Source organism: Meles meles, chromosome 12 (assembly GCF_922984935.1).
Source record: "Meles meles chromosome 12, mMelMel3.1 paternal haplotype, whole genome shotgun sequence".
In the NCBI taxonomy this organism is placed as follows: Eukaryota; Metazoa; Chordata; class Mammalia; order Carnivora; family Mustelidae; genus Meles; species Meles meles.
The window spans coordinates 30,127,987-30,140,474 of NC_060077.1; the positions used below are offsets into that span (position 1 = coordinate 30,127,987).

At 60.0% G+C, this 12,488-nt stretch overlaps 1 protein-coding gene across 13 annotated transcripts in view; it reads right to left on the reverse strand.

Annotated features, from left to right (window-relative positions):
* Window positions 1–12,488, reverse strand: part of CABIN1 (calcineurin binding protein 1) — a 156,540-nt gene that overhangs the window by 4,103 nt on the left and 139,949 nt on the right. For all 13 annotated transcript variants that reach the window (XM_046024472.1, XM_046024470.1, XM_046024479.1 and 10 more), the window contains 5 exons: window positions 9,029–9,192; window positions 8,110–8,206; window positions 6,557–7,231; window positions 5,244–5,318; window positions 2,806–3,085 (listed from right to left, as the gene is read on the reverse strand). In XM_046024472.1, coding sequence (XP_045880428.1) covers window positions 2,806–3,085; window positions 5,244–5,318; window positions 6,557–7,231; window positions 8,110–8,206; window positions 9,029–9,192 — 1,291 coding nt within the window. The remainder of the gene's footprint in view (window positions 1–2,805; window positions 3,086–5,243; window positions 5,319–6,556; window positions 7,232–8,109; window positions 8,207–9,028; window positions 9,193–12,488) is intronic.

The window sequence follows — 12,488 nt, forward strand, 5'->3', positions numbered from 1 at the left end:
AGGTGCTCAGTACAGAGGTGGGGGTGGGGGACACAAGGTTAGAAGCCTCCCCAAGGGGATGCATCTGCCACATGAGGCCAGCAGCCCTGGTCAGCATGAGCTGGGCAGATGGGTGAGGTCTTAGTGAGTGACCAGGGAAGCTGGAGAGCGTCCCCGCCCATCTGCAGGCCCCAGCGGGTGGGACAAGTTAGGAGTGGACACTGCCAGCCACTGTCAGCTGCCTTCCCCTGGCCGGAGCCAGAAGGCAAGGGTGAGGGACACCCCGGGGGAGGTGCAGGGTAGGGCTGTCCACCTTGGGGACGGTGCCAGGCAAGGTCTCCTCCGAGGCTGCTTTCCCCCTGTTCTCGAACCTTGGGGATGGTGTCCTGGGAAGATCCATCCCAAGCCTGCTCTCTCAGGTGGCTTGTGACCTCCTGTGCTGCCGCCGTCTCTGACTGCAGCTCCTAGCCTGTATACTCTCTAGTTCCTGGGCACCTCCGCAGGGGAAGCCTGCCCTTCCTGCCCATCCAAACTTACACCTGGGTCTGGGTTGCCCACTGGGCACTGGGACAGATGCAGATCACATCACCAGGCCACCCTGTCACCTCTGGGCGATCCCTTCCCAGTGCTCTCCCTGTCCTGGAGGTTGTGGGAGGTAGGCTCTGAGCCAATGTGCCCCTCCAAGCATGGTCCTGACGTCAGCCCAGAGAGCCCTGGGAACCATCAGGGTGGCCACCCCGACACTGCCAGCCAAACGCCACCGGCGTGCAGATCCTGAGGCGGTCCCCAGAGGCTGGCAGGTCGCTCCGCACCAGGGCCACGTGTCCCATACTCTCCACCCAGGGCTGCTCCCACTCCCAGTGTCAGGTAAGAGTTCGGTCCTAGCAAAAGGCTGTTCAGTTTAATTTGGAGGAAGGAAATAAGAAAGGATCCATTCTCCAGGATGAAGAATAACACCGGGAAGTACACGCTCTTACACTGATCTAACAGAAGGAAAAAATGGGTGAGTCACAGTTTGGGGCCTGCTTGGGTACGGGGCATGGTGAGCAGGAGAGAGAAGGCAGGCAGCCAGGCTCCAGGTGGCCTGCTGTCCCCACCTCCTGCTATTCACACCTGGAGGAACCTTCCCACTCTGTACCCGCTCATGTGTGGCCAGCACCAATGATGGTCGCTCGCTTCCAAGGTCAGGTTATAAAGGACAGTACGGCTTCCTTTGAGTGCTCTCTCTCTCTCTCTCTCAGACCCCAGGCTCAGGTCCCCTGAGGACCCTCAGCAGCCCAGGGAGAGGCCCACAGTGGAGGATCTGAGGCCTCCAGTCAACAGCCAGTGAGCATCTGAGACCCGCCAGCAAATGAGTGAAGAGATGACCGGCTGACACCTTGACCCTCCTGAATTCCTGATCCTCAGGGGCTATGGGATCACGGGGTGAGTCAGGTGCAGGCCAAGAGCCTAAAGTGCGGGGGTGGGGACACCCTGGGAAAAGTCAAGTCTTCGTGGGAGGGAGCGGTTTCCCTGGGCCATGGACTCCCGTGGTCTAACACCATGCCCAGAACTCGCACAGTAGCTGTGCTCGCTTCTGCCAAGCGCTGTGCTGAATGTGTGTCACCGCCATCTTACACATGGTGCGCTGGACACGGACACAAAATAAGCTACCCAGAGGGAGCGGGGACAGCCAAGGTCACCTGGTGGGGGAACTGCCCTTTGTCCCACAGCTTCAGAGGCTCCACTCAGAACAAACAGCTGCAGGAGCTGACTTAAGGTTAAGTGATTCTTCATCTCATGAGGCCATGACCCCTGTTAATTGCGAGCAATGGGGCAGAGGATCCCTATACCTCTATGATCCTCAAAGCAAACTGGGGACTGGCATCAGGTGAGTACCTGATGGCTGTGCGACTGCAGGAAAGAGCAAAGACAGGGAGCACTGCCACCCTTGGCCTCCACTTGGGGAGCACCTGGCTCACGGCTGCCACCGCTGCCTTCAGGTCAACGTGACACAGCCAAAAGGCTGCATGGCACTGTGACCGGTCACACAGATGAGCCAGAAGGAGCAAAGAGCCAGTGCAGGGCCTCAGTAGGGGCACAGGCTGGTCCCAGAAGCAGGGTAGGGAGGGCAGGAGAGGGCCTGGCATCAGGGTCAGTGTCCCCTCCCAGGAAAGCTGCAGGCCTGTCTGCCCTCTGGTCTGCTGGCTGTCCCTGCCTGTGGGCTGCTGTTCTCAAGGGTATCTTGGGTTTTAGAAGAAACCTTTATAGAAAGCCTCTGCCAGAGCCCAGGACCCTGTTGCTTGTCCCTCACAAGCCCACCCACCAACCAACCTTGCTCTGCCCCATGCTGGCTGGCTTCCATATGCCTTGCCCACGGGGCCTGGGTAGGAATGCCTCCAACCACAGCAGGTACCCAGGGATGGCTCATAGCCCTGTGAGGTCTCTGGGAAGCCAAAGTCAGGATGCCCTCTCCTTTCTAGAATTCCTATTTATCTATTCATCACAAGGTTTTGTGGTTAGAGAAAGCAACAGATAAACACCTGATACCAATGCTGGCTCCCCACCTCCTCACCACACCCACTGTGAAGGGGCTGCTGTCCCCACCTCCATTTTGGGATGGGAGGAAGGTTGAGAGAGTGGTGGGCATGCCAGCGGTTGTGCCCTCAGCCCTCCAGGGCCCTCATGATGTGCTTCTTAAGGATCACCTGGCTGGAGGTCACCCTGGCCTCACCCTGCCCTGCCCTGCCCCCACTCCTCATGCAAGGATCAGGACTTGCTGCCACTGGTGGCAGGGGCTGGGGCCCAGCTCTAGCCTCACTGCCTAGTGGATGGGATGGGACCTACCTGGGCCCGGAGAGACCATGCTGGGGGTGGCCTCAGGCCTATGTGGCCGGGGGGGCCCCGAGTCCTTGGATGGGTCTGGTGTGGAGGCCGACGCTGAGGGAAGGCCAGGGATGAGCGCTGAGGTGGCCGGTGCAGGGCGAGGTTTGGTGTGAGCGTCACTGGGCCGCTGGAGAGCATCAGCTGGCACAGGGTCAGGAGCCGTGGGAGCCACAGCCCCAGGGAAAAAGTTCTCTCGGCTATCCTTGGGGTGCTTTGGGGTGGTAGGTGTATCCCCTGCGGCCTGTAAGAACAAAAGGAGGTGAGGAAGGCTGGCTGGGCAGCCCAGAGCCCTCGCCATCCCACAGGACACCTGATTGGGTCTGGGACTGCTAACCTGCCCTTGTGTCACCAATCGCCCCATGCTCCCAGTGAGGCCCCCAGGCAGCCCTTCAGGACTCTGCAATGCTAGGAAACTGCTGGGGACCCGCAGTCCCTCCCTGGATGTCCAGGCCCTGCTGATAGGGACTCAGCAGAGGGCCTGCAGCTGGCCGACCTCACGCTCCCATTCCTAGGAGCCTCCTGGAGAGAAGCATGACTCCAGGCAGGGGATCAATGCGACCAATTTGGGGACTGCAGCAAAATAGACCCTCTCTGAGAGGCAGGGGAAGCAGACTCAGGGCCATAACCTCCCCCGCAACCGCTGCTCCGCAACCTGCATGGCCAGAGGCGGGCCCTGGCCCCAGCTGCCTGCTGATCCTCTTTGGGCCTTGATCTAATCTAAGAAATGCAACCCTTCCCTGCCCTTGGCTCCTGCCAGCTCAGTATCTCCTTTTGCCACAAGACAGGGAAGGTAGGTGTTTGGGGGATTTCCTATGTGGTCCTATCACTGGGAGCACCCTTTCAAAGGCTGCATCAGAATAGCCATCCTCTGTCTGGAGTGCTCACTGCCCACCTGCCCCTACCTGGGTTGGCAGAGGAGGCAGGAGGGTACCCCTGGGGCCAAGCCCCACACTGTGGCCCCAGGCAGTTACTCCTGCCCCGTGTAGCAGAGGCTGTGGTGAGGGCTGGGCAGGCCACAGGAACCGCAGTGGCTGCACTGGCAATGGAGCGGTGGGGACTACTGGTGGCCTGGGGCAGGTCTCTCCTGGGCTTCTGGTCCTCAGCTGGGGGATCAGCCTGCTTGGTCAAGATCCAACTGGACTTCCTCAGACCTAGAGCCCTGGGTAGGGATGGTGGCCTGCTGCCCCATTTCACTGAGAGGAAGCTGTCTGGACACTAATAGCATCCAGCAGCCTGTTGCTGGGGGACATGGGACTTGAGTCCCTGGGCTGTAGGTGGATGCCATTGTCCTGAGTTCCTGCCTCCGGACTCCCTGTGGGGTACCTCCCTAGGGGGAAATGCCAAGAAAGGGCCATGTGTGGGCAACAATGGGAGGGCAAGACATGTTCTCTTTTGCTGCTGGGGAAGGGGCAGTTGGGCCACCCTTGGAAGGAAAGAGGCCACACCTATTCAAATGGCAAGTATTTGCCCTTTGACCCAATGACCCAGGCCTGGGGTCACTCTTGAAGAAATGCCCATATGTGGTACAGGAAGATGCCCCATTGGCACTATTGAACAGGACTGCAATGGCCCCCTAGCTTTAGACAGGGTGCCCCCCTTTTTCTGCTGGCCAGACCCTGCCTATGGGCCTTTTCTTGAGCTGGGCCTCTCCCAGGAAACCCCTCTCCTTCAGCCCCGGGTCCTCACCCCCTCCTCAGTTCCACCACTCCTCAAAAGCTGTGGCTTCTGAGCCCCAAACTGATGGCTTCAGGGGCACCTATACCCAGGGTTCTGGCCTAGACCTCTCTCCTAGAGGAAAAGCCACTGGCCAGAGCCCAGGAGGGCCTCACCCCTCCTCCCTGCCACCAAAACACAGTGGCCCATCTTCTGACATCTCAAGCCCACCTGTAGCTCACTGGGCCCCTGCACCAGCTCATCCTCTCCATTCAGGAGTGGGGAGTCTTTCACAAACCCGGCAGCACTCTGCTCCCTCCCTTGAATAAACCCCAGGACACCCATCCATTCTGCTTCTATCCAATTCATATCCCAGCCCTGCATCCCTTCCTCTACCTTTGTCCCAAATGCAGTGACCTTTCCAGATGAGCTCAGCTGGGTAAGGACCATCTTTCCCATTTACAGAAAAGGCAGCTGAGGTGAGGGGACCCCTCAGGTCACACACTCAGAGCTAGGGTCTAGGTCTGCCAAGGCCCTACCCACCATACAATGCTGCCCCTCTTGGGCCAGTCATCAGGGGCTCCCTATGGGCTGAGGCTCAGCTGCCTCCTCCCTCTCTCCTTGGCCCAGGCTGATGCCACAAATGGTCCCTCCTGAGGTATGCCCACTTTGCAGCCTGCAGCCTAGGGCCCTGGCATGAGGCTGGCCCCATATGAGGAGGTTGGCACAGGCTGGGTCCAGCTTACCTGTCTCTGGGCAGCGGCCCCGAGGTGGACCTGACAGAACTTCACAGCCTGCTCCAACGCGGCCTCCTCATCCACCTGAGCAAGGAAACGCTCAATGTCAAAGGACCCGGGCCATGGTGGCTGGCCTCGTCCTGGCCCCCAGAGTGTGAGGACCAGGTGCTCTAGATCCCCTGACGCTCCCGTCTTGCTTGGGGAGCATGGGCAGAAGCACACATCCATCTCCTGGGTCCATCCCACAGGGCCACTGCTCTGGGCCAGGCCAGTCCTGTTGAGATCATGTCCGGGACCATGTTATCGTGTCCTCAGGGGCTGAGGCTGGCAGAATGGGAGCCAGATCCTGCTCTGCAAGTGAGCAGGATGAGTCTGAGGTCTGGGTGGTGGTGGGGGAAGGAAGGTCTGACTCACCCGGAGCCCAAGAGCCCAGGGTGCCGGGGGGATGGCAACCAGACCGGGGAGGCCCCGGGGGCTGCCCTGGTGGAGCAGTGGGCAGGGTGTGAAGGAGACAGGCTGGGGTGGCAGGAGCAGCCAGGCGGGGACAGGCAGGGTGGAGAAGGGCCCACCCTCACCAGCAGGGAATGCAGGGCGTGGTTCTTATTCACCCAGGATAGAAAGAAAGCAAGCCTGATCCCAGATGCTGGGGAGGGAGTGAGAGAACAGGGACTCTCCACAGGTGTACCACAAACAGACACAGTTTGGGAGGAAACCACTTATCAGGACGGACACCCAGTCTGAGTCAGCAGCAGCAGCTCTGGGGGCTCTTGCTATGGAAATCTTAAACAGAGAAGAGCTGAATGTCTAGCATAGTGAAAAAAAAAGGGGGGGGGAACACACTAAGGAGGGTGGTGGAGGCTCCTCACATGCTTGGGGCACTGAGCCTGCTTCGGATGCCAGCCACAAAGGTCTCTGAGGAAGTGCCCTAGAGCCCGGCACCGAGTGGGGTCAGGGGTCCTGTCCCCCCGTGCTGGATGTCATGAGATTTCTGCAAATGGTTTCATTTCCTTTAAAGTTGAGGACAGAGTTTTCCAAGCACTTTGTTTCTTGTCTTTTTCATGTATTTCCCCCAAGCTCTTCTGAGATACAGTTGACAAAATCGCCCGATACTTAAAGCATACAACTCGATGACTAGACACGATCCTTGTTTTTCTGACTCTATGCCCTGCTTGAGGCAGAAATTCTGAAACGGAGGCAAGCAAACAGCAGGGCAGGGTGGGAATGACACCTAACAAGCACGCTCCACGGCCCTAGCACCCCTGGACAGACTGGGAAGGAACTTCTGTGAGAACAGAATTGTAGGCCTGCCCCAGGCCACCCACCTGCTTGATGAGCATGTAGGTCTCGGACATGATCTTTTCAATGCGGCCCAGGTCGTAGGCCACACCCTTCTGGCCCTGCTGCCACACACGGTAGGCATCCAGCAGCAGTGTCTTGCCCGACTCCGTGTCCTCCAGGAGCTTCCTCTTTCGGCTGGGCCGTGTGGGTGGCTCCTCGGGGTGGCTGCCCACTCTGGCCCCAGTGGTGGTGGTAGTGGTGGCAGCTGGGGCTGGCTGGGCCGGTGTGAGCGGGCTGGGTTGTTGCCGGGCACTGATGCTCAGCTCCTCCAGAGACAGCTCAGTTGGACGGCTCTCGGGGCCACGGTCCCTTGGGGGGCGGCCTGGCTGTGGGGGTGCCGCCCGTTCGGAGTCTGAGCAGCGAGCGGTGGCCTCACCCGTGTCCATGGGCTCGGTAGGCCCTGCCCGGGGAATTTCCTTGTCCTTCTGCTCGCCGGCCTGGTCTGTGCTGTCTCCTGCCTCCATGGCCACAGGCCGGTGGTTGAGAGGACCCACCTTGCCCCCTGGCTCGGCTCCTGGCCCTGGGCCATCCGCCAGAGGGGGCTTCTTGGAGTGGGGGAGGCCCTCTTGACTATCCTCGGGGCTGGCCTTATGGGGGACATCGGTGGTCATCCTGCCTCCAGGGAGGCCACAGGCCTTGGGCCCCGGGCGTTCTGACCCCTACGAGAAAATCGAAGGTAAAAGACTGCGTCTTTTGTGTTTCTACCACAAGGGTGACCAGCCCAGGCCACTCTGGGTCTGCCTGTCTGCTAGTTGGCCCAGGCTGGCCCTGGAGACTTGCCCGAGGAAGTCCCTCCCTGTTCTGCTCCTCCAGCCTCGAGAAGGGCTGACAGCATTCTGCTCCTCCAGCCTCGAGAAGGGCTGACGGGAGGCGGGAGGTGGTGGGAAGTGGCTCCGCTCTGGAAGAATGGCCTGTGCGGGGACGGCCCTCCTAAATGCGAGGCTGAGGGCAGTCCTGGGCATCTAAAGGGGAGGTGACCCACCAGGGGCCACCAAGGTGGAGTCTCAGGGGGCATGATCCTGAGCCCCCGCACCATGGTCCAGCTTGTCCTACTGGGCAGGGGGCACTGCAGCAGCACTGCCCTGCCTCAGCCCCCTCCCGCTAGGTTGGGTGGTCAGGATGCTCAGCTCTGAGAGGGGGTCAGGGCTGTGCTTGCCTTGAGGTGCAGGGCTGGGGGGTAAAAAGAGGGCAGGTGTGCCCCGAGCAACCTGAGGCCTCACTCAGCCCACCGGGAACCCACCATGTGCTTCAATATCAGCGCTACTGTGACCCCAAGGTTGACCTGCCAGGTGGGGGTACACTGCTCAGGGAGCAGCCTCAGGGAGTGTTGCTACCGTCCTCCCCGCCCACAAGTCCACATCTGCCACGTGGGTCAGCGCCTTACTAAGTGTCTGCCACTTCCTCATTGTGCTGCCTTCCCCACCCAGGGGGGCAGGGGGGTGCTACTGCATAGGTAGGGACACTGGGACATGCCTCATGACAGCTGAGCGAAGGGCTGGGGCCGCCTCCTGGGAGAGGACAGGGGCCATGGGAGTACCTCTGCAAGCTCGCTCAGGGTGTCCTCCAGCACCTTCACAGTGAGGATGAAGGCCCGCTGTGCCAGGACCTGGCGGTCAGCATCTCGCAGATACTTCCTGTAGGCACATGGGGGTGGCCGGAGAAGAGAGCAGAGCCTCAGAGCCACATGGCCTGGGATGGTGGCCCACACCTCTCCTTGCCCCAAGAACACGTGTGGGTCCCTCAGCATCCCTCTTGCCTGGGGCACTCCCCAGAAGCCTTCCCTGAGCCTCTTGCCACAGCACCCGCCATGGACTGCCCTGGGCCCTCTGGACTGAGTGAGAGCTGGGGGCCTCTGGCTTTTCTCTGTAAAGCTTGTCTCCAGGGTGCCCCAGACCCTGGTTGAAGCCCCCCGCCCCCACCTCCCACCCCAGCCCCTACAGGTGAATGAGACAAGAGAAGGTAAAGTGGTGCATGAACAGAGAACAGCTGTTGGTCCAGCTGGGCCAGACCATGACTCCCAGGATCCCCGACAATTGCCGCAGGTGGCGGCTGCAGCAGGTGTCCCTCGGGCCTATCTGTCCCGCCCTGTCTGGCAAAGAGATCCCTGGTTACCTCTGCGGCCCTGGTCCCCCTGTTGCCTGGCCAATTATTACTTGCCTTCCCCTGAGGGACCCTGGCTATCATCTGGACCCCTGTCCTCCCCCCGACCTGACAGCATCCTGAAAGCTCCAAGCTAAAGGAAGGCAGGAGGTAAGGAAGGGGTAACTTGTGTTTGCCCTGAGGGCCAGGGCAGGATGCTGTCTGATACCAGACAGAGAGGCCCCTGAAAAGAAGGGCTGGTGTGGGCTCCCCAGCCGGTGGAGAGATGCCTCAGGTGGGTGAGGGGCTCTGGCCCACGGCAGTGCCAGCTGCCCTCATGGGGCCGAGTGCGCATGAGGTTGGGTGGCTGCACTCACTTGCCCTGGTCTGGGGTCCGCTGCAGCATGGAGGACACCTTCAGCAGGGTGCTGTGGTCCCGGAGCTGGGCCAGCACCTTGAGCAGCAGCACAATGGAGCGGTTCATGTGCCAGGCAAAGCTGCCCGGCCGGTCGATCTCGTCCACGGGGATCCGCCAGATGCCCTGTGACAGGGACAGAGGTGGGCGTGTGAGCGCGGCTGCTGTGGCTGGAGCCCGCTGCAGTACCAGAAGGCACTCTACCCAGGCCAGGACACCTCGGAACCCTCCTGCCGTCCCAGGGGAATGGGAGTGTTCCCCCTATGGATGGTGGCAAATGAGACACATGCTGTTCCGCCCTGTCTTCTGAATGGCACATGTGTACTTGTTCTGTCCCCTGCATGAAACATGCAGGTTGTGCCAAGTCAAATGCAACCAGTTGGAAAAGCCCAGGGCCTCTGTGCCTTCACACACGTGCTGACTCAGCCACGTGACCAATTCCTAGGGCCAAATTGATGGGTCAGAAGGTGGCCACTGTGAACTTCTGGCAGCTGCTGCTGGCCAGACAGGCTCAAGCCTGGCCCCCACCCATATGCACTCCCTCCAGTGATGCCCAGAGACTAGAGGGCTAAGCTGAAAATGACCTGCAGCTTACAGAATGCCCAGCTTGCCTCCAACCTGCCTTTGTCCGGGGTTCGCTCCACCTGGGACCCTCCCCCCCTTCTCTGCCATCCAACCTCACTGTCTGAAGGCTGAGCTGGAGCAGGGCTGGCTCTGGGGAGCCCTGCCACCATCTCCCTCAGTCTGGTGTCAGACACTGGGCACCCTGCCCATCGGCAGCTGGGGCATCCCCATACCCAGCATGGTGTCTGAGACCTACTGGTCCAGCTGAGGCACGGTGAAGGAAAAGATGCCCAAGGGAGCAAATTGTAAGTGAACATAAGCAGGCCTGAGGCTGCAGGACCTGGACATTAGGATTTACATCTCTGGGACAGGACTTTGGAGGCCTGGAAGGAGTAGGTGGGCACACAGCTGGCTCCCTGCAGCCAACACCCTAGAGAAAGTCCTGCCCAGAATGGACTGGGGCAGGGAGCAAAGCTTTCTCCTCCACCTGGGGGTCCCAGCAGGGTACCCAGGGGGTGTCATTCCCAGACCCTATTCCTGTGGGTGCTCAGTGACTAAGTCCATGCTCTAGCAGTCCCGGGACGGAAGGCAGAGCACCTCCAGCCCTGAGCTACTCAAGCAAGAGAGAAGCCTAAAACCCGCAGATCCAAGCCCCCACAGCTTCCACACTTGATCCCGGGGGCTCACATTGCACACACTGGTGCCACCCCCCTCCCTCCAAGTAGTCTGGGGGTGCTGTGTGAATGCTGGCAACCACCCTTCATCCCAGGCATGCCAAACAAGACAATAGCTGCTTCCCGGCCTGGACAAAACCAGGCTGAGGCCACCCTCACCCACAGCACTGACACCAATGCTGTATCTTCAACAGGGCCCAGGTGGCTTCTACAGCAGCGCAGGAAAAGCTGCCACTTGACAGGACAAGGGACAACTTTGAGCAGTTGTCTGGCCAGTATGCTCTGACACCCTGCCCCCAGATGGGCAGCAATGGCTGAGAAGGTGCCATCTCTGTTGCTTGCCAGGCCTCGCAGTGTAAGAGCCCTGGCTCTTTCACGGCACTGCAGACGTCACCCTGTTCCTCACCACGGGCTGGCATAGCCCATGGCAGGGAGGGCAGAGCTCAGAGAGTAGTGACTCCCTCAGGGTCACACAGCACGGGGGTAGCCTGAGAGTTGGCCCCTCGCCACGCCCACAGCCCTGAGGACAGGGAGGACAAGCCCAAGTAGCCCAGAGGGAAGCCTCCACCACCTGCTCCAGCCCTCCACTGCTGGCCTTGGGCTCCTTCCCACACCTCACAGGAGAGGGGGGAAGCCAAAAACACAGCCTGACCATGTGCCGATACACTGCAGGTGTGTGCCAGGGCTGGCCCAGCGCCACAGGCCAAGTCCAGGAGCTAGGTGTGACCTACTGCTCCCGGATCTCCCTCTTCCTTAGGGCATAGGGGGGCATGCCCTGCTCTGCACTGTCAACCATAAGGGCCCAGAATGACTCTGGATTTCACTGAGGGCCTCCCTCTTCCCTGGCTAAACCTCTTGAAGACTCGGGGACAGGGGGAGGTCACTTTTCCCAGTGCACCTTAATCTGGGGTCAGAAGGTCTCTCCCAGCTGCCTTGTGAGCACCCCACCTAGGGATGGAGGACACCTGATGTTCTTTGGGGGGGCAATCAGGGAGGATGGATGGAAGACACACATTTGTTTCTCCAAATCGTGTTTGGGGGTGGCTATGTAAGGAGAAGGGTGCTGACTTTCCTGGACCCTCCCCTGGTAAGTGGCCCTGTTCATCCCATGTCACCCCTGTCCTTCATGCTAGCTGAGTCAGGGCACAGGCTGCAGGAGGGGAGGAGGTCTGAAGACAGGCCCACCAGGGACTTGGGGTGAGTCTGGCTAAGGGCACAGATAAGGGTCACGGGGCCTCAGATATGGTGCCAGTGCCTCAAGAGGCTTCAGGTACTTGGGGTACATAGGCCCCAATGCCTGGCCCGCACAATTTGCCTGGTGGGCACCAGCTCCAGCCTGCACCAGCCCCAGCCTGCTCACCACCTCTGGAAGGGGCCCATTTCATCCTTGGTAAATTATCAGAAAAGGTTTCTTCCACAGCACTAGAACCACAGGGTAGCTTCCACACCCCTGCCCCTCCCTGGCATCAAAGCCTGCCCTTTGTGCCCCTAACATTCCTGCCCCAGCTTGGGCCTCATCCTGCCTCTTGCTTCTGCTCTTGCCCCCAGTCCATCCACCCAGCCTGGGCCAGGACAAGTTAGGATAAAGATAATGTCAGTGCATCCCTCCCACTTATATCCTTGACAGCCAGCTTCCTTACCTACCTCAGCGGAAGCCTGAGCCTCACTGGCCTTTGCACTCCTCCCTCCTTGACTCCAGACACTCACCACACCCTCCCTCTTATAGAACTGTGAATTTTATGCTTCTCACTTTTTGGGGTGCCCTCTCACCTCCTTTGCCCAGCCAGTCTTTTGTGCCCTCTCAAGCCTGGGTATGATGTCACTTCCTCTCTAAAGCCCTCCTTGCTTGCTGCCCTCCTAAGTCTCTGCCAGGACCATTCAGGGTCAGCTCCTTAGATGGTCAGGGGGTGGGCCTGTGGCTGGGAATGCATCCTCAGTGGGGGCAGGTCTGCTTCAGCTCCAAGTCCCCAGGGACCTGACACAACCCTGGTAGGGCAGGCAAGGTGCCCAGCTTGAGAAGGGCTTCCTGCTTGCGGAAGCTTAGCTCCTCCATCTTCCTGCCAGTCCCTCACCCTGGAGGTTTCCAGGGTAGGCGGGAAACAATTCTGCTCACAGGGAAATGAATGCTCTTCGGAGCTCTGGGTGTGCACATGAGCCCTGCACTGGAGCGGGGTGGGTGGTGGA